The 21,817-nt window shown below is 41.3% G+C and overlaps 1 protein-coding gene across 1 annotated transcript in view; it reads right to left on the bottom strand.

Moving 5' to 3' along the window:
* USP50 (ubiquitin specific peptidase 50) overlaps positions 1 to 13,494 on the bottom strand; it is a 46,777-nt gene extending 33,283 nt beyond the window's left edge. Inside the window, exons 1-5 of the mRNA XM_016210149.2 lie at positions 13,442 to 13,494; positions 8,730 to 8,924; positions 8,262 to 8,457; positions 4,214 to 4,423; positions 2,635 to 2,777 (exon numbers count right to left, since the gene is read on the bottom strand). Coding sequence (XP_016065635.1) covers positions 2,635 to 2,777; positions 4,214 to 4,423; positions 8,262 to 8,457; positions 8,730 to 8,924; positions 13,442 to 13,494 — 797 coding nt within the window. The remainder of the gene's footprint in view (positions 1 to 2,634; positions 2,778 to 4,213; positions 4,424 to 8,261; positions 8,458 to 8,729; positions 8,925 to 13,441) is intronic.
* Positions 13,495 to 21,817: the final 8,323 nt, after the last annotated feature.

Here is a 21,817-nt window from a genome sequence, read left to right as displayed (position 1 = left end):
TCTCTCACATGGATGTTTCTCTTTCTTTCCTCCTCCCTCCTCCCACTCTCTAAAAAAAAAAAAAAAAAAAAAAATCAATGGAAAAACTATCCTTGGGTGAGTTCTGGGTGAGCCTGAGATAGTCTTGTGCCAGAAAGCAAGAAATCTTGTTTGCAAAAACTAAGGGACTATCATATGACCCAGAAGAAATGAAAACTTGTATCCACATAAAATCTATATGCTAATGTTTATAGCAGCTGTATTCACACCTGCCTCAAACTGGAAACAACCCAAATGTTCATCATCTGGTGAATGGATAAATAATGCGGTACATTCATAAAAGTGAATACTACACAGCAACAAAAAGGAAGGAACCTACAACACACCACAACATCAATTAATCTCAGAAACACCAGGCTAAGTAAAAGAAGCGAAACTCAAAAGGATGCATATGGTATACATAAGGATGGAAATAAGACCAGAAGTTCTCAGAGGCTAAGGGTGGAGAAGGGATCGATTACAAAGAAGCATGAGAAAGCTTTTTGGGGTGATGGAAATAGTCTATATGTTGGCTGTGATAGCTACATGACTGTGCATTTTTAAAAAATTTTTTAAATTTGTTTTTTAATCCTCATTGGAGAATATTTTTTTCATTGCTTTTCAGAGAGAGTGGAAGGGAGAGAGAGGGGGGGAGAGAGAGAGAGAGAGACAGAGAGAGAAACACTGATGTGAGAGAGACACATGGATTGGTTGCCTCCCGCACTCGCCCTGACCGGGCCTGGGAATCAAGCCTGCAACTGAGGAATGTGCCCCCGACCAGAATCAGACCTGGGACCCTTTGGTCCACAGACCGACACTCTAACCATTGAGTGAAACTGGCTAGGGTAGCTGTGTGCATCTTTAAACACTCATAGAACTGTGCATCTACAAAGGATGAATGTTGTACATGTAAATATTCTTTACTAAATCTAAACTAACTAATGAGGTAACAGGAGCTTGAACCAGCTCCCACTGGCCAATTTTAAACAATTTGAACATCAAGAAAAATGATAACAGCAATGGATATGAAACACATTAGGTTTAAGTATCCCTAGGTCCAGAGTGATACTAATTATAGCAAGAAACTACCCCTTGAAATGGTGAGAGCTTGCAGTCACCACCTTACCTAAGGGATCAAACCTGACATCATCAATAGTGGGATAAACTGTATGATGTGCCTCCTGAGGCAACGTGATGACAAGTACACACGTCCCCTATGAGAGATTCTTGCTTAAAAAAAAAAAAAGTTTAGCTTGAATCTAACCATGGAGAAACACCAATGAGCTAAATCCAGAATAGGATATAATCTAAACAATGGACTCCGCAAAGGCTCAATATGAGGAAAAAATGGTTAAATATATAAAAAAGGGGAAAGATTGTTCTAGATTTAAAGAAATAACCAAATGCAATGTATGACCCTTGACTGGATCCTAAATTAGATAAAACTTATAAAAGACATTTTTGGGATGGGGGAATTTAGGTAGGGACTGTATCTTGGGTGATATAAAATTGTTGTCAAATTTCTTAGGAGTGATAATGGTGCTGTGATTATGTAGGACAATGAGCCTGTTCTCAGGTGGTACGTGGTGGAGTATTTGAGCATGAAACGCCACGGTGTTTGCATCTTGGAGGGAAGGGGGGAGGGAGGAGAGACAGAGAAAAGAAAGAAAATGTGGCAAAGTTCCACCAACTAATGAAGATTTTAGGGTATATGGGTATTCATTATATAGTTTTCAACTTCATTGTAGATTTGGAAGTTTTAAAATAAAAATTGGGGAGACATTAAAGATGGTAGCGGACTGAGTGGAAACTACACTGACACTCTCCTGGGACCAAACTGGAATTATAACTAAAATATACAAAAACCATCCTGAATAATCAACTGCAACTGAAGATGAGCTGGGGATATCTGTAATACTTTCAACAATAAAGATAAATCATAAATAATAAAAATTGGTAGGGGATATTAAAATTAAAATAGGAATGCTTAGACTTCACCTCAGACCTGTGGAATCAGAATCCACGATGGTGGGGTCAGGGAATTTATTTTTTAAAAGCACTTAAAGTGAATGCCAAGTGTACATCAACAGATGAACAGGTAAACAAAATATGATATACATGCAGTGGAATATTATTCAGCCATAAAAAAGAACGAACTTCTGCTACCCATGGATGAACCTTGAAAACATTATGCTAAGTGAAATAGGCCAGCAGAAAGAATAAACACTGTGTGATTCTACCTACACAAAGTACCTAAAAGAAGCAAGTTTATAGACACAGAAAGTAGAGGTTACCTGGGGCTAGGGGGATGAGGAACGGTGAGTTATTGCTTAATGGGTACACAGTTTTTGAAGTGATGAAAGGGTTTGGAAATAGCGGTGATGCAACAATCACAACATTGTGAATGTAATTAATGCCAACACTTAAAATGGTTAAAATGGCAAATTTTGTGTTACATATATTTTACCACAAATTAAAAAATAATAATAATAATGTAATATATTGGATACCATTGAATTGTACCCTGTACATGGGTATATTGCATGGTATTGAATTATATCTTGCTTGATAAAGCTCTTCAAAAAAAATCTGCCCACAAAATGTCAAAATCCATACCTTTTTAAGTGAAAGATCATTATTTTGGGTGCTTTGGAAATACTGGCCCTCACAGCCGCTTCTTGCTTAGTTTCACAGAAGGAACAGTGAATCTGGTTGTTCCAGGTCAGTGTGTCTTGTTGGAAAAAACACTGGAGACAGTCCTGTCGAGATAAAAAGCTTTGGGTGACCAAACTGGGTCAACTGCAACCCAGACCGTTTCCACTAGAACTTGGGAAGGGCTTCGTAACTGTAACTCTGGCTTCCCTTCTTAGTGTCAGCAGGCTCAGGAAACGCCAGTGTCACAAGCTGCAGCCTGGAGAGGTGCAAAATCTACCTGCAAAGCAGGTGCTTCCTTCTCACTTCAGTCACTGAAAAGGATCCAAGTCCTCACCTCCCTTCTAATCTCTTAATCAGCATGTTAATGTTTCTGATTTACTTCAGAATAATATTGACTGTGAAGGTTCCTCTAACCGGTCAGGCAGCTGTTTTATATTGTTTGTCTTATCACAAAAGTGGCCTGGTGATTGGACAATGACCAGGTCTCAGTGTTTTGAGGGGCTGGCTGGACAATGACCACATCTCAGTGTTTCAAGGTGGCCCATAATAAAGCCAATAGAACCGAGGGATGAGATCCCACGCCCACAGGAGACTCCTCAGTGTAGCCAGGTACCCCAGCTCTGCAAACAGTTAACCTCAAGAAGGGGAGGAGCACAGATTCTGTTTTCAGTAGAAATGAAAGCACCTCACACCGAGTCTTTGGAATTCGTTTCCAGCAATCTTTAGCAGTTTGATCCAGTTCTGAATAAGTAGTAAGATTCTTTTCTCCAATTCTGGTTAATGTGTATCATTCTGCAAGGACACGCATTGCTCCCTGCCTCCAAACTGTTCCCTGCCTTCTACCACCAGCCCCCTCTGTTTACACATTAACTCTTGGTATCATGGTGAAGAAAATTCAAGAGGTAAACTAAGGCACTAGATTCCATTCTATTTTCCCAGCACATTCCCCAGCTTTTGTCTAAAATACAAGAGCTCATCTGGTTCCCAAAATGGACCTACAGACCTCTGAGGTAGAAAAGGGCCATAAAATTTTTGTAAGAAAGTATAAATTCCTTATATGCACCAAACTATGATAATAGCTCAAATAAGCCTCATTTATCTTTTCAATTTTACAACAAGACTGCTTTATTGAGTACATAGAAATACAACTGAATTTACAGTAACTTTTGGCTGCCTGTCGCTTTTCTTTCTTTTTTTTTTTTTTTTAAATATATATCTTTATTGATACCAGAGAGAGGAAGGGAGAGGGAGAGAGAGACAGAACATCAATGATGAGAGAGTCATTGATCGAGCCTGCAACCTGGGCATGTGCCCTGACCGGGAATTGAACCCCAATCGCCTGGATCCTAGGTCGACGCTCAACTGCTGAGCCACACCCAGCCGGGCTGGCTGTCGCTTTTTTATAAAATATTGTCATCATGGCTTCCAAACTTTTAAAAGTTATAACTCAGCCCCTTTCAGATTAGAAAATATAGGAAACCGCCCTAAGAAAATCCAGGGCTGGGAGAGAACCAGATAATGCAGGAGTAAGAGTCCCTACCTGGAGAGAGCACTTGCATTCTGATGGGATGGGGAGGGGGAGGACCGTGAAGACTTCATTCCTGTAGGTGCAGTTCTCACACTTCAAACACATGATGCTGTAATTGAGCTGCCCCTCAAACAGCCGGGTGACAATGGAGGACTCACTGGCAACTGTCTTCCTGCAGCATCTGGGGATAGGCCGTTTCTCACAGGATCTTCTTCGGTGGCACTAAATCAAGGAACAAATTGGCCCGAAATCAGCTAGTGGCTATCATAGTTTTTAAATAGAATGACTTGATTTTTTTTCTATCAGAATGAGACATTGCTGCCAGAAACCATATGGTGGATTCAGTCAATAAATAGAGTGCAATCTTCTTAAAAGCATATATTATTTGTAACTTTTTTCTAAATGTATTGATACAAGAGAGAGAAATGAAGGGGGGGAGAGAGCGAGAGAGAGACATCAGTTTGCTGTTTCACTTATTTATGCAGCATTGGCTGTTTCTTGCATATGCCCTGACCAGAGATTGAACCTGCAACCTTGGCACATGGGGACCACACTCCAACCAACTGAGCTACCCAGCCAGGGCATGTGTGACTTCTGATAATTCAGTTATTTCCCTCCTTCAGTGAAGCTGAGGAAAGGCAATACCCTGACCTGGTAAAACACACAGCCATGGCTCCATAAGTTGACAGCCTAATGCTAATGTGACCTTGGGTCCCGGAGGCAATTTCCCTGGGAAGAGTTCCTAGTTTAGCTGTCCAACAAGCTTTCAGCCATGCCGGCCCATCTAGAGGTAAAACCAAGGAAGTTATCTCTCTGCCAGTACCTTCAGGTTATGCTCCTAGCTACTTCTCCTTTTGTTCAAAAACACTTTTTATTTTTATTTTTTAAATTATTTTTATTTCTTAATTTAAAAACTTTTAAAAATTACAGTATTCATTCAATATTATTTTGTGTTAGTTTCAGGTGTACAGAATAATGATTAGACAATCATATACTTCACAAAGTATTCCCCCTGATATTTCCAGTACCCACCTGGCACCTTACATAATTATTACAATATTACTGACTGTATTCCCTAGGCTGGACTTTATACCCCCGTGACTACTTTGTAACTGCCAGTCTGTACTTCTCAGTTTCTTCACCTTTTTCACCCTGTCCTCCAACCCCCCCTTTCCTCTGGCAACCGTTAGTCTGTTCTCTGTATCTATGAGTCTATCTATTTTGCTTGTTCATTTATCTTGTTCTTTAGATTCTACAGATAAGTGAAATTACATGGTGTCTGTCCTTCTCTGACTTACTTATTTCACTTAGCATAATACACTCTAGGCTCATCCATGCTGTGCAAATGGGAAGATTTCACTCTTTTTTATAGCTGAGTAATATTCCATTGTATATATGTGCCACAGCTTTCTCATACACTTGTTTATCGATGGGCATTTGGGTTGGTCCCACAGCTTGGCTACTGTAAATAATGCTGCAATAAACATAGGGGTGCATATATTCTTTTGAATTAGTGTTTTGGTTTCTTTCAGATATAAACCTAGGAGTGGAATTTCTGGGTCATAAGGCAGCTCCATTTTTGATTTTTTGAGATAACTTCATACTGTTTTCCATAGTGGCTGCACCGATCTGCATTCCCACCAACAGTGCACTAGGGTTCGCTATTCTCCACACCCTTGTCAGCACATGTCGTTTGTTGACTTGTTGATGAAGCGACAGGTGCGAGGTGATATCTCATTGTGGTTTTCATTTGCATCTCTCTGATAATTAGTGACATTGAGCATCTTTTCATATGTCTATTGGCCATCCGTATATCCGCTTTGGAAAAGTGTCTATTCAGAGAAAACACTTCCTAAAAAGAGCAAATCTTAAATCTCTAAGGCAGCCTGATTTAACTGGCCTCGAGCCTGACTTGAACCTAGCTCATACTCAGGAGCAGCATGGCTGGGAGCACGCCCTGACTTGCCAGGGACTTTACACACTTGGAAGATGCATTAGCTCCAGTGAGCTCCACTTTGCAGCTGTGCACACCACTCCACCTTGGCTTCCTTCTTTCATCATACCCTGCTTCTCAGGTCTGCTACCCTGACAGGAATTTAATGCCCCTAATTCCAAGTTTGGTCTTGGAAACCAGAACGTTCTTTATTTCAGACTGGCTGACAGTGAGGACCTACATGATTTTACAGACCACTACCCTCCCCTCTGGCTAAAAAAGTCCTACCATGAATATTTTATTGTTGTTGGATAATAAGAAGCTAGGAAAATTCCTGGGGAAATGGAATAGAGGAACTGAGAAAAAAAATTAAACAAGGCCAAACAATTTAGGCAGCTTGTAGCCAGCTTGTGAATCACAAAACTTTGTCGTCCCCAACAAAGGACACTTGAGAGAAAATGGTTAATATCTCTCCTCCCTAACCAGAGAATACATAGCTTAAATTACCCTGGAACTGCTAAGGCAGGAATGGGGAAAGGGGGAGAAAAACAGGAAAGTTTATCTCACCCAATAAACAAAGAAGTCAGCTGTCTTAGGACTTGCCAAACAAGATGACCAGATGTATGTACAAACATCCCAAGATAAGCCACAACATTGTAGCAGGGGACTTTGAAATCTAGTCTGTTACCCAAGATATCCCACAGGGGAGCTTTGAAACCCATAGGGGGAAGGGTATAAAACCCCTTGAATCCCCACCAGGCACATGCTCAGACTAGCTGGGTGCCCGCTTGTCCTACATGCCAAGTGTGTTTTTAATAAATTTGTTTGCCTTGCTTCATTAATAAATTCACTTGCTTTGCTTCAACCCTGCTGTCTGAAATCTTTCTTGTGAGACTGGCAAGAACCGAGGAGGGGAGAGTTCTCCCCCTCTGACTCAGGGGGCTGTTCAGCAACATTATTAGGAGTAAAAATGAAAAATGGAACCGATGACTGCAGATGAGAATGGTCAATGGCTATAGTGTGATCTTTTATGCTAAGTATTTCTTGGATGTTAGCCATGAGATAAGCTGGCATCACAAGGACATCGCCTAAAGTCAAGGACATATCTTTGGGGATTGTGGGTTTCCGATCAAGGCCGAAGACAGTGAGTCTTGTAATAAAGGCAAAAACTCTTAGTAAGTGGTGATTTCATGTTTTATTACATGCATGTCCTAACTGAATGAAGAACTCAGGTTAGGCACATTTGGTATGAAGATGAAATTTTGCAGTATATAGACCTGTCCTGTAATCTAATACTGAACTTAATCGTTTCTTGGGTTTGTAAGTTGTAAAGTTCAATATATCTCATGAGGAATAATATATTTTCATAAAAAATGTGATTTTCACTTTTAAAAAATAGTCCATGCAGATGTAATTTGAAAAGGAAACTATTTTAGTGGTTCCCACATGTTCTGATCACTAGAAATACCAACTGGTCTTTCCCAGAAGACAGCTCCAGACATTCTAACTCAATAACACTGGAGTGGGGGCCTTGGAATTGCTGTCATGAAAATCTTCCTAGGTATATAATGAATAAAATAAACTGATGAACAAAAGAGATCCAGAGAAACAGAAGCATGTAACAGACTGATGAATCTGAGAGAGAAGGCAGGGGTGGGGATAGGGTGAGAAGTGGAGGGGAGAGATTAATCAAAGAACTTATATGCATATATGCATAACCCATGGACACAGACAATAGTGTGGAGAAGGCCTGGGGGGGAGCTGAGCGGGGTGAAGGGGGTCAATAAAGGGGACATCTGTAATACTTTCGACAATAAAGATAAATTTTTAAAAATGTAGAAAGAGAAGTTAGAACTCAGGAATTCTTGCCTTACAACTAAATGTATTAATCAGCAAAAGAATATAAAACATTATCAATATAGTACTAAGAAAAAAATCTTCCTAGGTGATTCTGATGATTGGCTAAGTTTGGTAAATACAGACATATTCTAATACTAATTTGAATGTTCTGCTAGCACCTGTGCTTGGCACAGAGTAGGCAATATTGACTGGACAAAGAAATGAAAAATGAAAGTTCCTGATGGGGCTGAAGGTCTATCCTATTTCAAGGCTGTTCATTCTACTTACCTTTTTCAGAGATTCATGAAGTTCATTCAGGACATAAATCAAGAATTCCTGAGCATCCTGTTGTGTCTTTTTCATAAACGCTGGGTAGAGGTTGCCAAGAGCTGACCGAAATATTTCTGGTGACACACAGTCTGAGTCTCCAAGCCACATGTCTGTCATCACGTAGGCAAAAGCGGTGGCCACCTTACTGCAGTCCCTGGGAAGAAGGAAGGGGAATGTTTCTGGCTGCTTTAATGAAAGAGGGCACCTAAACACTCAAGCATGTGGCCACTAGACCACAAACGAAGCCTCATTAATTTCTTGGTTGACCTTCCCACTTTACTCACCCTAGAAATGGTATGTGGGGCGCTGCAGCCTCTCCTGACTTGTTTAGCCCTTAGTAGGGATTCCAGAAGGTTCCTTCCCTAACTTCGCCTTGGGGGGAGCAGGGAGAAGGGACTGGACTGCAGGGAACACAAACAGTCTTACTTTTGAAGAGCGGTGATGTACTTTCCGGAGAGAAAGTATTCCACCAGCGGCGAGATGCTGCAGAGACACTGTAAGATGGCATTCATGTAGCACGTGTTGCCCAGGTTCCGCAGGCCAGTCACACCCTGAAAATGGGGCTGGTTCTCGTCAGCCCTGTTAACCGGACAGGCGCCACAGTGATCTGCACACTCGGCACTGTTGGTGCCACGTGGAAAGAAACAAAATACGTACAAATGACAATAAGTCTCTCTCGACCTCATGACTCAAAGATGAACTCCTATTTTTTAATCCTCACCTGAGGTAAGTTTATTGACTTACTCTCAATAAGGGTAAGTCACTCCCTCTGGAGAGAGAGGGAGTGAGGGAAAAACATCAATGTGAGAGAGAAACATCGGCCGGTTGCCTCCTGTATGCCCAGACCAGGAATTGAACCTGCAGCCTTTTGGTGTACAGGCTGATGCTCCAACCAGCTGAGACACCCGGCCAGGGCAAGAAGAGATCTTAAAAAAGCTTCTGTCAAATAAATTCCCTCACAAGGACAGAAGTATTCAAACTTGGAGTCTAAAATTGCATTGCTTAGTCCAGAACTCTTTGAACAGTGCCTGCAGATAAATAAGCAGACAAAAATGTCTCCCTATAACCAAAGCAGGAGGACAGAACATATTGTCCTTTCAGAATCCTAGAATTGCTTGGCTAAAAATGAAAATTATCCCTCTAAATATCAAAATGTTGCCCTTTTTTGTGGGGCAAGTAATTTATTATTAGTAGTGATATAATATAGTATTTAATAATAGCAATAGCTATCATGAATTGAGCCTGGCACTATGTTAAGTACTCAACACGTATTTTCCCATTTAATTCTTTCAACATTTCTATAGAGTAGGCACAGTTATTTTAAAATTCTGTGTTATAGATGAGGTATCATGTTTAAGGGGCTTAGTCATTTGCCCATGGCAGTATATTGAGGGATGTGCAGTGATATGTAGAGAGAAGGGACGCTTACCTACCTACCTACCTACCTACCATGTGTCTACCAAGAGTTATTTGGAGTTGGACAAGGCGGCGGCGTAGGTAACAGCTGCACCCGCCGCCTCCCGCAACCACATCAAAATCACAACTAAAATACAGAACCACCGTCACTCAGAGCCCCCTGAAATCTGGCTGAACAGAAGCCCCACAACCAGGGAACTGAAGAAGCACCAAGACCGGTAGGAGGGGCGCAGACGCGGGCAAATGGGGGCTAAATCCCAGAGCCACGGCCACAGGCCCACACCCGGTGCCGCAGTGAAACCCAGGTGGGAATCTTGGTGGTGGAGGTTTCCCGGAGGAGGGAGGGGTCCCAGCCCCACAGCAGGCCCCCAGCCCAGGGCTCCAGGGCCAGGAAGAGACGGCCCCACAACTCCGGGCTGTGAAACCAACGGGACTGTCCCTGAGGGTCGGGGAGGCTGTGGGAGCCCCAGCAGCTCCTCTAAAGGGCCCGCGCATGGACTCACTCGGACGCTCCCTCTGAGCCCAGCGCCGGGCAGCGGCCTGAAAGGACCTGGGACACTCGGGGAGGAACTAACCTGCCTGAGATCCGGGCGAGAGCTGGAGGGGCAGCTTCCTCCCAGGCAGAAGGGCTGGCGGAGGCCATGGCTCCTTTGGCGAGTCCTCCCGGCACACAGCCAGCACCTGAATCGCCAGCGCCTGACTCTCACCTTTGGCCCCGCCCCGTGATTCCCGGAGGCCCCGCCCCTCCCCACCTGCAGCTCATCCAGGCCATTTCCAGGGGCTTTTCTATGCAAATAGCCTCTCGAGCTTCACGCTTAGGACTTTCCTAAAATCTCTCAAACAAGCAGCAGTGGGCCCCATACGGCTTGATAAGCGGCCCCAGGCCTGGCACTAGCGGCAGCCTGCATTGGCTCATAGCTTGGCCTCTCCTGGACACCTCCAGGCCCAGCACAAGTAGCAGCCAACTAAGGTTTGCTGTGTAGCTCATGCTGGGTGGCCCTGGGCAAGGCACTGGCACAGGCCTTTGCACCTCCCGGGAGGCCCCAGAGACAGTGCACCTGGTGGTCAGACTCGACCACGATGGATTACAACCCTACCACATCCACGAGTGACACACTCAAGGGGCACACTTGGTGAACACAAAGCTCCACTGAAGTAAATCCTGCTCCATAGGGGTGTCTCCAGCACAGCAGCTCTTTGGCTGTAGTTGCAGCTAGTCCTCACAGCTGATTGGCCTGGGGGTCAGTTCCTCCCAGGGACGCCAACAGCAACCAAGGCTCAGCTACAACAGGACAGTGCACACAGCCCACACAGGGAAGCATTTAGAAGGCCCAGCTCAGGTGACTGGGGAGGCTGAGCCACTGGACCCTACAGGACACCTACTACACAAAGCCACTCATACAAATTCCAGGAGACATAGCAGCTCTACCTAATACATTGAAACAAACACCTGGAAGCAGCCAAAGTGTGGAGGCAAAGAAACATGTCAAAAAGGAAAAAACAAAAGAAATCTCCAGAAAAGGAACTAAATGAAATAGAACCAAGCAAGCTGCTAGACACAGAGTTCAGAATAATGGTTATAAGGATGCTCAAGGATCTTAGTAAGACTGTTAAGGAAACTAGTGAGATCATTGATGACGTAATAAAGTACCAATTTGAAATGAAGGCTACACAAACTGAAATGAAGAATAATTTGCCCGGCCGGGCGTGGCTCGGCGGTTGAGCGTCGACCTAGGATCCAGGCGATTGTGGTTCGATTCCCAGTCGGGGCACATGCCCGGGTTGCTGGCTGCAGCCAATCAATGACTCTCTCATCATTGATGTTCCTGTCTCTCTCTCTCCCTCTCCTTTCCTCTCTCTGAAATCAATAAAGATATATTAAAAAAAAAAAAAAAAGAATAATTTACAGGGAATCAACAGTAGAGGACGCTGAGAATCAAATCAGCAATTTGGAACATAAGAAAAAAGAATCCAGAAATATGAAGATAACATAAGGAGCCTCTGGGACAACTTCGAGAGGCCCAACATTCTTATTATTGGGGTGCCAGAAGGAGAGGAAAAAGAGTAAGAAATTGAAAACCTATTTGAAAAAATAATGACAGAAAAGTTCCCCTACCTGGGGAAAGAAATAGACTTACAATTCCAATCATTTAGAGTCACAAACAAGAGAAACCCAAAGAGATCCACACCAAGACATCCTAATTAAAATGCCAAAGGTTAAAGACAAAGAGAGAATCTTAAAAGCAGCAAGAGGAAAGCAGTTAGTTACCTACAAGGGAGCACCCATATGACTGTCAGCTGATTTCTCAACAGAAACTTTGCAGGCCAGAAGGGAGTGGCAAGAAATATTTAAAGTGATGAAAAACATGGAACTACAACCAAGATTGCTCTACCCAGCAAAGCTATCATTTAGAACTGAAGGTCAGATAAAGAGCTTCACAGATAAGAAAAAGCTAAAGGAGTTCATCACCACCAGACCAGCACTACAGGAAATGTAGAAGAGTCTCCTTTAAGAAGAAGCTAATGAACAAAAGAATCTGACAAGTTAAATAGATCCGGAAACACTGAAGCATGCAACAGAATTTCATATTTCAGAGGGAAGAGGGTAGGAGGGTGGAGGGTGGGAAGAGATTAACCAAAGAAGTTATATGTACGTATGCATAACCCATAGACACAGACAATAATGGGGTGAAGGCCTTGGGAGGGGGTGGGAGTGAGGTGGCGGGGATCAATGGGGGGAAAAATGGGACATCTGAAATACTTTCAACAATAAAGATAAATTAAAAAAGAGAGTTATTTGGATTTATATGTCATATATTAAGAGTGGATGTGTGTACACACATACATATATATGACATATATACATATTGAGAGCATATTATATACATATATTAAAAGCACATATGTATGTGCATATTATATATATATACATACATATCAAAACACACATATGTATACACAGAGGGAAAGGGAGTTAGGGTATAGACTCTGTAAGAAATAGAGCTAACTTTACATCCTGATCTGCTACTTACTACTTACACAGTCTGGGACTCTCATGTGGGTTCCTCATCTATGAAATAGGAGCCCTGCTACTCACCTTATAGGTTTGTTGTGAGGATTAGATTAAATGATTGCAGGCATGTGGCACAGACTACATAGTTAATAAGTGGTAACCTAAGGTATTTTTAAAGAAGAGACTGATCTGGACTATCCTTAACAACAAGCCATAGAATTAAAGCGTCCATGTTAAGCGGCCAGACCTGCACAGGGGAGGGTATCTGTGGGCTCAAAGGAGCCCTCCTCCCTCCACACAGCTTCCTTCTGTAATTTGCCTGTTGTGCCAGGCAGCCCGGCATCTTTGTCCTCTTTGGTTTGTCTTTTCCATCTACGGTACTTAAACCTGGGTGTCTGTGAGATGGCTACCTCGCTTCAGTTCCTCTGCTTACACTGCTGCCAGTCTGAAAAGGGCTCACTGTTATGTGGAGGGTCGTTCTCACTTTTATTTACCGATGTCGTGGGAGGCTCTGGACAGTCACCCTTAGGGATATCAATTGCCTAAATATTAAGTAGATCTTCCCTTCCTTCTTGGGGACCTCCAATGGGTCAAGCCTGGGGAAACCCTTCTAAAGGTGGCACATACCGTAACTGCTTTCGCATGGCCTCCCCCTTCCCGCCCACCCCCATTCAGCTAATCTAGAAAGCTGTAGTAGACAGAGGCTCACAGAACATAGTATATGCCGAAGTCATCTGTGGAATAGGGCCGCTGTGAAGTCATTTTAGTGAAACCACCTTGGACTTCTCACTTCCATTCAGGAGCCACACCTAATCCTTTCAACTTCATTTCTCCGAGCTTGCTACCCTGGCTCTTTTTGTCTGTAATAAACAATCTATAGGTTCCTCCCCCACCTTTCAGTAGCTGCAAACTGATTTTTATCTGTACTTCAGGTACATTCCAACTTGGATTTTCTACGCATCATAATCCTTTACATTCATCTTCAGTATTCTAGTACGTTGCCATGAGATACTGGTACTTAGTTGCTTAAAAACTTTTAGCAGATTAGGTTTCAAAGAATGAACTAAATATATAACATCTCTTCCTCTATCACTCAGTTTCTCCTGTGTATTTTTGTTAAATTATACGCACAGAGAAGATTTACCCTCACTGAGTTGTGGGCACCATGGTGGCGCTGCCCGCTAGGGCCATTCATCCACCCTCCCCATGACTCACACTCCACCGGGAGGGACTGTTTCTTGCCCTGGGGAGGGAGGCAGTTGGATTTTGCTGCTTCCAAAAATGAATAGCATTGGGATAGATTGGGTCATCAATTATAGTGCAGAGGGGCTGCACAAACACACGCGCGCACACACACACATAATCCCATGAGTGCCACAAAGGGAAAATATAAAGGGTTTATCATAATAGAATTTATAAGCTGAAAAACAGCACAGTACACAACGATCTCCTGAGTGCTCAGTTTCTTCATAGAGAACTGCTCAAGAAAGCGCTTCAGTAGAGAGGGACCCCCCACGCCCGCTCCAATGCTCTGTGCAGGTGGCAAGGGGTCAGAGGACGTATGCAGCCCTGTGGCACGAAAGCAGCCTGGGCGAGGAAGTGGTCTTGTTAGAACAGGGAGCCTCCGAAGCTCCATAACTGATTCCACCCTGTTCTTCCTTCCCACTAACTCAGAACCTGTACGGCAGCAGTTTTCAACCTTTGTCATCTCATGGCACACACACTAATTACTAAAATTCTGCGACACATTAAATAATATATTTTTTGCCGATCTGACAAAAGAATAGGTATAATTTTGATCCTTCCCACTGAATGACTATTGTTGGCTGTTATCATTTTTTTATTTGACAGTCTAAGGGAAAAGAGGTCAGTGCCCCTGACTAAAATAGTCAGGTATTGCATGTTTTAAAAATTCTTGTGGCCCGGCCGGGCATGGCTCAGCGGTTGAGCATCAGCCTAGGATCCAGGCGATAGGGGTTCGATTCCCGGTCGGGACACACGCCCCAGGTTGCGGGCTCGATCAATGACTCTCATCATTGATGTTTCTATCTCTCTCTCTCCCCCTCCTTTCCTCTCCCTGAAATCAATAAAGATACATTAAAAAAAAAAAAAAATTCTTGTGGCACACTGGTTAAAAATCCTTGCTGTAGGGAGTAGATAAAGAAACTGGCTTTAAGGCCAATCCAATTTGTCTTTTCTCAACTCTGAAGCAAGTAAAATGAAGGAGGTAATAAAAAAAAGACTTCAAAAATATCAGTGTCAGGAAAGATAAAGAAGGCTGATAACTATTCCAGATCAAATAGAACTAGAGAAACAAGACAAATACCCAATCCTGGATGGGATTCTGGATCAGGAAAAAATATACTATAAAAGGACATTATTGATACAATTGATGAAATCTGAATATGGATTACATATGAATAGTTTTATACCAATAGTGAATCTTATAAATTTTATAAAATTGTACTGTTTAAGAAAGAGAATGTCCTTGTTCTTAGGAAATTCACACTGATGGATTTAGAGTCATGATATATGCAGCCTGCTCTCAAATGGTTCAGGATCCTCAGAGACAGACACAGACACACCTAAGGAAAGGAGGGAATGGGGAGTGATAAACAAGTATGAAGCAAATACAGCCACGTTAGCAGTTGGTGAACCTGGGTGAAGGTATATTGGAGCTCTTTGTACTATTCGGTCAGTTTGAAATGATCTCAAACAAAAAACTTAAAAAAACAAGAATGTAGTTGACATACTTGTTAATATGGATTTACCTCTGACTACATTACTGGTAAGTCCAAAAATCAAGGTGCTGGAGAGTTTGCCTGTAGTGTGCACTCCATTTATGTCCAAATGGTTTTAAAACACACATGTACGCTCAGGCTACACAGACATTAAGAACAGTCATTCTTTGACACCTGGACAAGGGGTCCTGGCAACTAGAGGTGCTGACTCTTGCAGCTGTTTACAAAGGTGTTTTTTGGAGTCACCTCAGGGGTGGTTCTGCAGGACTTGAATCCTATCATCCTGCCTTTTTTTTTTTTTTTTTGAGAGGAAGGGAAAGGGGGAGAGAGAGAGAGAAACATCAATGATGAGAGAGTCGCTATTGATTGGCTGCCTCCTGCACGCCCGAGGGGATAGAGCCCCAACCGGGGCATGTGCCGACTGGGAATCGAACTGCTGAGCCACGCCCGGCCAGACTCATCCTGCTCCTTCTGTCAGTGAAGTTCTCCCAAGGCCTTCAGTTTCTCCTAATCAATGGAAACTTGTTAAAATTTCATTTTAGGTTTGATACTAGTAGGTAAAAACACAATTCATGTATTTATCTTGTGTCTAGAAAACTTCCTAAACTTGTCTAATTTTTATATAGTTTTTAAATTTTCTACAAACACATTTAAATCAGCTACAAAAATATCAGTCTTATTTTTCCTTTCCAATCCGTGTGAATTATTTCTTCCCTTTTGAACCAGCTAGCATCTTCAGAAAAAAAATGAATAGGAGTGGGGTGGTAGGTATCCTTGGCACATTCCTGGAAGAAGAGGAAATGTTTTGAATAATTCACCACCAAGTAGAAAGCTTGCTAAAGACAGTTTTGTTTTTTGAGAGTTGTAATCATGAGTGGATCTCAAGTGTGATCAGGTTTTTCTGTCTTTTGAGATAACCATGAGATTTTTTCTTCTTTATTCTTAATTACTGATGATGGCCATATATTAAACCAGTCTTCAATTCCTCGGATAAACCTCTCTTGTTTACGATGTAGGTTTTCAAGAATTGCTGGATTCTATATGTTAATCTTTTGTTTAGGATTTTCATATATATGACCATGAGTCAGATGACCTAAGTATTAATGCTCTGAACTGTGTAACACATTACCACACACTTAGTGGTTTAAAACAACACACATTTATTACCTAATAGTTTTTGTAGGTCAGAGTCCAGGTGCGGCTTACCTGGGATCACATGTTGCACTTAGTTGTCACGTCTCCATAGTGCCCTTCAACCTGAAACAGTTCTACGTATCTCCTAGACTTTCAAGGACTTGACACGTTTGAAGATTACTGGCCAGTTATTTCAAAGAATATACCTCAATTTGGATTTGTGTGATGTGCCCTGTGTTTTCATACTGGATTGTGTTAGGTGCTACACAATTTTGATCTGTCCCTACCATGGTGATGCTAATTGTAATCACTAAAATAAAGCGGGTTCAGCCCAGCTCCTGCATTGCAGTGACCTTTCCCTTTTGTAGTCAGCATTTTGTAGGGAGGATGCTGAGACCATGCAAACAGCCTGTTCCTGATCAAACTTTCACACACCCGTTGCTACGTGATGACTTTCTAATGCCATTGTTCCGACCACATTCATCAGCTGGTACTCTCCTAGAGTTTTCTCTTTCCCCCACTTACTTATTCTTTTATTTTAATCTGGGTGGACCCATGAATGCCTACTTTATTCAATGGATTATAATGCTATTTTTGATGCACAAATTGTCTTCAGCATGTTCTCTGCACCCGTTTGGCATGTCTCCATCATTCTTTCAGGACTTCCTTACTTTTGGGCACAGCAAGATCTTCCAGGCTCACCCTGTACCACCCCTGCCCAAGTCCTGCCGTCAGCCATTTCTCTAGAGCCCTGGTTCGCTTTAGGAGAACAGTATTTAGCAACAAAGCTCTGGCAGGTAGGTGCACTCATCCTGTTACAGTGTCAGTGTCCCCTTATGCTCAAGGTTTCCTTACTTGATCATGCATGTAACTCATCTGTTGCTGCCACCCAAAGCCCACCCCATCGCACCACGCAGGCCCCAGCCTCACCTTGCTTCTTTGACACCGCTTGCCAGGTCACTGCTGCACAGCGATCTGAGGCCTACCCAGATGTTTCGACTAAAGGCTTTTGGCTTACATTGTGAATGAACGAAAAGAAAGGAATCTGGCTCTCCTTGTTAACTTTTTGCTTCTCTCTTCAGTGGATTATTATTTTTTAGACTTCCCCTCTCCTCCCCCAGACTCTTTCTTTCATTGTCTAGAAGTTGTATGTTGTTTTTTATACAGGGGTTGGCAAAAGTAGGTTTACAGTTGTTCATATGAAAAGTAATACAATAATTAACAAATAATAATACACCCTGGACAGGTAGCTCAGTTGGTTAGTGTTGTCCTGATGCACCAAGGTTGTGGGTTTGATCCCTGGTCAGAGCACATACAAGAATCAACCAACAGCCCTGGCCAGTGTGGCTCAGTTGGTTGTGCATCATCTCATGCACCAAAAGGTTTCCGGTTCGATTCCCCATCAGGGCCCAGGCCCAGGCTCCGGTTGTGAGCTTGATCCCTGGTGGGGGGCATGCAGGAGGCAGCAGATCGATGTTCTCTCATATCAGTGTTTCTCTCTCTTCCCTCTCCCTTCCTCTCTCTCTCTAGAAATCAATTTTTAAAAATCTTAAAAAAGCCTGGCCAGGCTCAAGGGTTGAGTTTCGACCTAGGATCCAGGCGATCGGGGTTCGATTCCCGGTCAGGGCATGTGCCCGGGTTGCGGGCTAGGCAGCCGATCAATGACTCTCTCATCATTGATGTTTCTATCTCTCCCTCCCTCTCCTTTCCTCTCTCTGAAATCAATAAAAATATATTTAAAACTAAAAAAAAAAAAAAATAAAAATCTTAAAAGAATCAATCAAGGAATGCATAAATAAGTGGAACAACAAATCGATGTTTCTCTCTCTAAAATCAATAAATTTTTTAAAAATTTAAATAATACAAGAATAAACTGTTTCGAGTACTCAAAACTGTAAACCTACTTTTGTCCCACCTGTATTCTTCTGTTCTAAATATTTCAACAAATATACAAGCAGCTACTTAGTTCCAAGGTTTGGATAGCAAGGGATACCACATTATCTCAACCTATTTGGTTTCTAAGTTCTGGACTGCTTGTAATGAGTTTGCATGAAATTTTAATTTATTTAGCTACTAAGGTCACATAGTGCAAGTCAGCGTAGCAAGGGTTACCGATACTTAAAATTACAATCAATGTCAAGAATCAGTACCTATGACTTTACCCAAGTAGATAACACTGCTAGTATGCTTTACTAGCAGGTTCCCCTGAATCCCTTTTTCATATTTATTTATTTTATTCCAAAATACTTAAAAAATTACAACATGTATAATTATTTGTCAGCAAATATTTAAATTTGTATATTTCACAAACTTGTGCTCACCTATCTTTTATCTCATGTCTTCCTGTTTAAATCCTATCTTTCTCTTTGCTCTAGTATATCCTTAATATTTTCCAAGAAAATGACAAACTTTCAGAGAATCCCATCACATAGCATCTGAACTCTTTCCTTTTCATTAATTTTTTTCAATTACAGTTGACATTCAATATCATATTAGTATTATATTAGGTGTACAGCATAGTGGTTAGACATTTAACTTAAGAAGTGATCCCCTTATAAAGTCTAGTATCCATCTGGCACCATACATAGTTATTACAATATTATTAACTATATTCCATATGCTGAATTTTACATCCCCATGACTTTTTTATAATTGGCAATTTGTACATCTTAATCCTTTCCCCTTTTTCACCACCCCCTTCAACATCTCTCCCATCTGGCAACCATCAATTTCTTCTCTGTATCTGAGTTTTGTTTCTATTTTATTTTTTTACTAGATTCCACATATGAGATCATATGGTATTTATCTTTCTCTGTATGATTTCACTTAGCATAATACCCTCTAGGTCTATGTAGTCGCAAATGGCAAGACTGCATTTTTTTTATAGCCGAGTAATATTCCATTGTATATCTGTATCACATCTTCTTTATCCAATCACCTATTGAAGCATACTTAGGTTGTTTCTGTATCTTGGTTATTGTAAATGCTGCTGCAATGAACAGAGGAGTGCAAATGTCTTTTTAAATTAGTATTTTGGATTTCTTCAGATAAATTCCCGGAAGTAGCATTGTTGGGTTATATGTTAGGTTTGTTTTTAATGTTTTGAGGAATCTTCAGACTGTTTTCCATAGTGACTGCACCAATTTACATTCCCAGCAACAGTGCACAAGGGCTCCCGTTTCTCCACAATCTTGCCAACACTTGTTTGATTTATGCAGCCATTCTGACAGGTGAAGTGATATCTCATCAAACTCCTCTTCTTAACAATATTGCTTTGCTGCCTCCTAGATGCTATACAATAGGTGAGAATTCTTAAGCCAATCTGATTTTTTCCTCTGTCAACTTTTTTTTTGCTCTTTATTAGCAGTAGTCAAAGTGTGCCATTAAGTAGGTCTTTTTTTTTTCTTTTTCAAATTTCTCTCTTTCTAGGGCTTTCATTTTGGAACTCCTATCCCATTCATTAATCCAGAAAATGTTGTGTATCTACTTTGTACATTTCACTGTGCTAGACATTGAACAGTGATTAAAATACAAGTCTTTACCTTCGTATAGCTTATACCCTACTGATTACTTGGACTTATTCCCTTCCAACTCTTCCCACATTTTTTCCATTATTTTGACTTTTTTACACGTGCAGTTGTAATATGATTGAGCACTGTACGGTCACTTTAATTGCTTGATGTTTTAGTTTTATATTTGTGCTTGTGGTTACTTTTTACACTCCATCCCCCAAATTTCACACTTAAAGGGTAACTTAAAAGTGCCCTCAAATGTTGAGATAAATATGGAGCAGACTTGCACAATTTGACACACATTATACACACCTACCTATTTCTTAAGCTTGTGCTCATGGAAGAAGCTACAAGATCATAAATTCCTTTGCAAAGAGAAAAATTACTCAGAATGTTCTCTATCATGCTCCCCTCTCTTCACTGAAACTTCTAAGGAAAAAAGGTAACAGAGACCTATGATTTGAGTGCCTTTATGTGCTTAACACTTACTGCACTGCACCTTCACAGTATGTAGTATAGTCCGAGAGACTTCGTTGATTAGCTGGTCACTCATGGAATAAGTGGCAGGGCAAGAAAGAGAGTCCAAGTCTATCCAGCTTCACTCTGCATTGCAGTGTATTTGGATTAACTACAGAATTGAAAGGCACATAAGATGCTGTAGAATATATGTATCATCAGTACTTTTTATTGCCAGATAATATTCTATTGTGTGAATATATCATATTTTACTTAACCCCTTATTCATCTGTTGGATATTTGTTTCTACTTTTTGGCTATTATCAATAATGCTGTTGTGAATATTCATGTACAAGATTTGGTGTAGACATACAGGGTTGGGCAAAAGTAGATTTACAGTTGTGAGGACACAAAACAGTTTATTCTTCTATTACTGTGCTACTTATTTGAATTATAACTGTAAATCTACTTTTGCTCACCCTCACCCGAGGATATGTTTATTATTTTTTTCAGATAAAACATTTTAAAAATCTTTTTTTTTTTTTTTTTTTACGGTATGCCTATCATAAACCATGTACTATGCAAGGTGTCTGGTGTTACAGTGGCGAAATATCCTAAGGGTCCTTTCCTCCGCAAAGCGTGTAGTCTAGCGGGGTAAAAAGTCAGATAGTACCTATGAAAGCAACACAGTTCAACTTAAAGGTGGGAAAGGAGGGTAGTTTTTATGTTTTTCCTTGCATTTTAAAACCTTTTTTGTATGTTCTAAGTCAATACAGCCTGGGGCTTAAGATCACAGATAAAAGCCAGTTGGGTTTGAATCCTAGTGCTGCTACTAACTGTAAGAATCGTAGGAAAGTTACCTAATGCCTTGATTTTCTAATTGACAACATTGGATAATAACTACTCCTACTTCAGAAGATTATTATAAGGATTAAATGAATTAATATATGCCTGGCACATATTAAGTACTAAATAAATGTTCACTATTACAGTTATCTTGTAAAAATAATCAGCATAATGTTAATCAATAGATAACCCATATCCCTGTTTTTTGACAAAAGAAGAAGCAAATTAAAACACCACCACCACCACTGTAGGAAACCAAGAACACCTTAAACATTGTACAGGACAGGGATCAAAAAGCACAGGTGTACAAACGGTTCATTAAAAAAAAATCATACTCTGGAAACAAATTAACACTGAAAACTGGTAATTTTTCAGAATGATTAAACTCACTAAACA

The sequence above is a fragment of the Miniopterus natalensis genome, chromosome 1 (assembly GCF_054644295.1).
Source record: "Miniopterus natalensis isolate mMinNat1 chromosome 1, mMinNat1.hap1, whole genome shotgun sequence".
NCBI classification, from domain to species: Eukaryota; Metazoa; Chordata; class Mammalia; order Chiroptera; family Miniopteridae; genus Miniopterus; species Miniopterus natalensis.
Note: the sequence above shows the minus strand (reverse complement) of the source record. Positions and strands in the feature narration are given on the sequence as shown.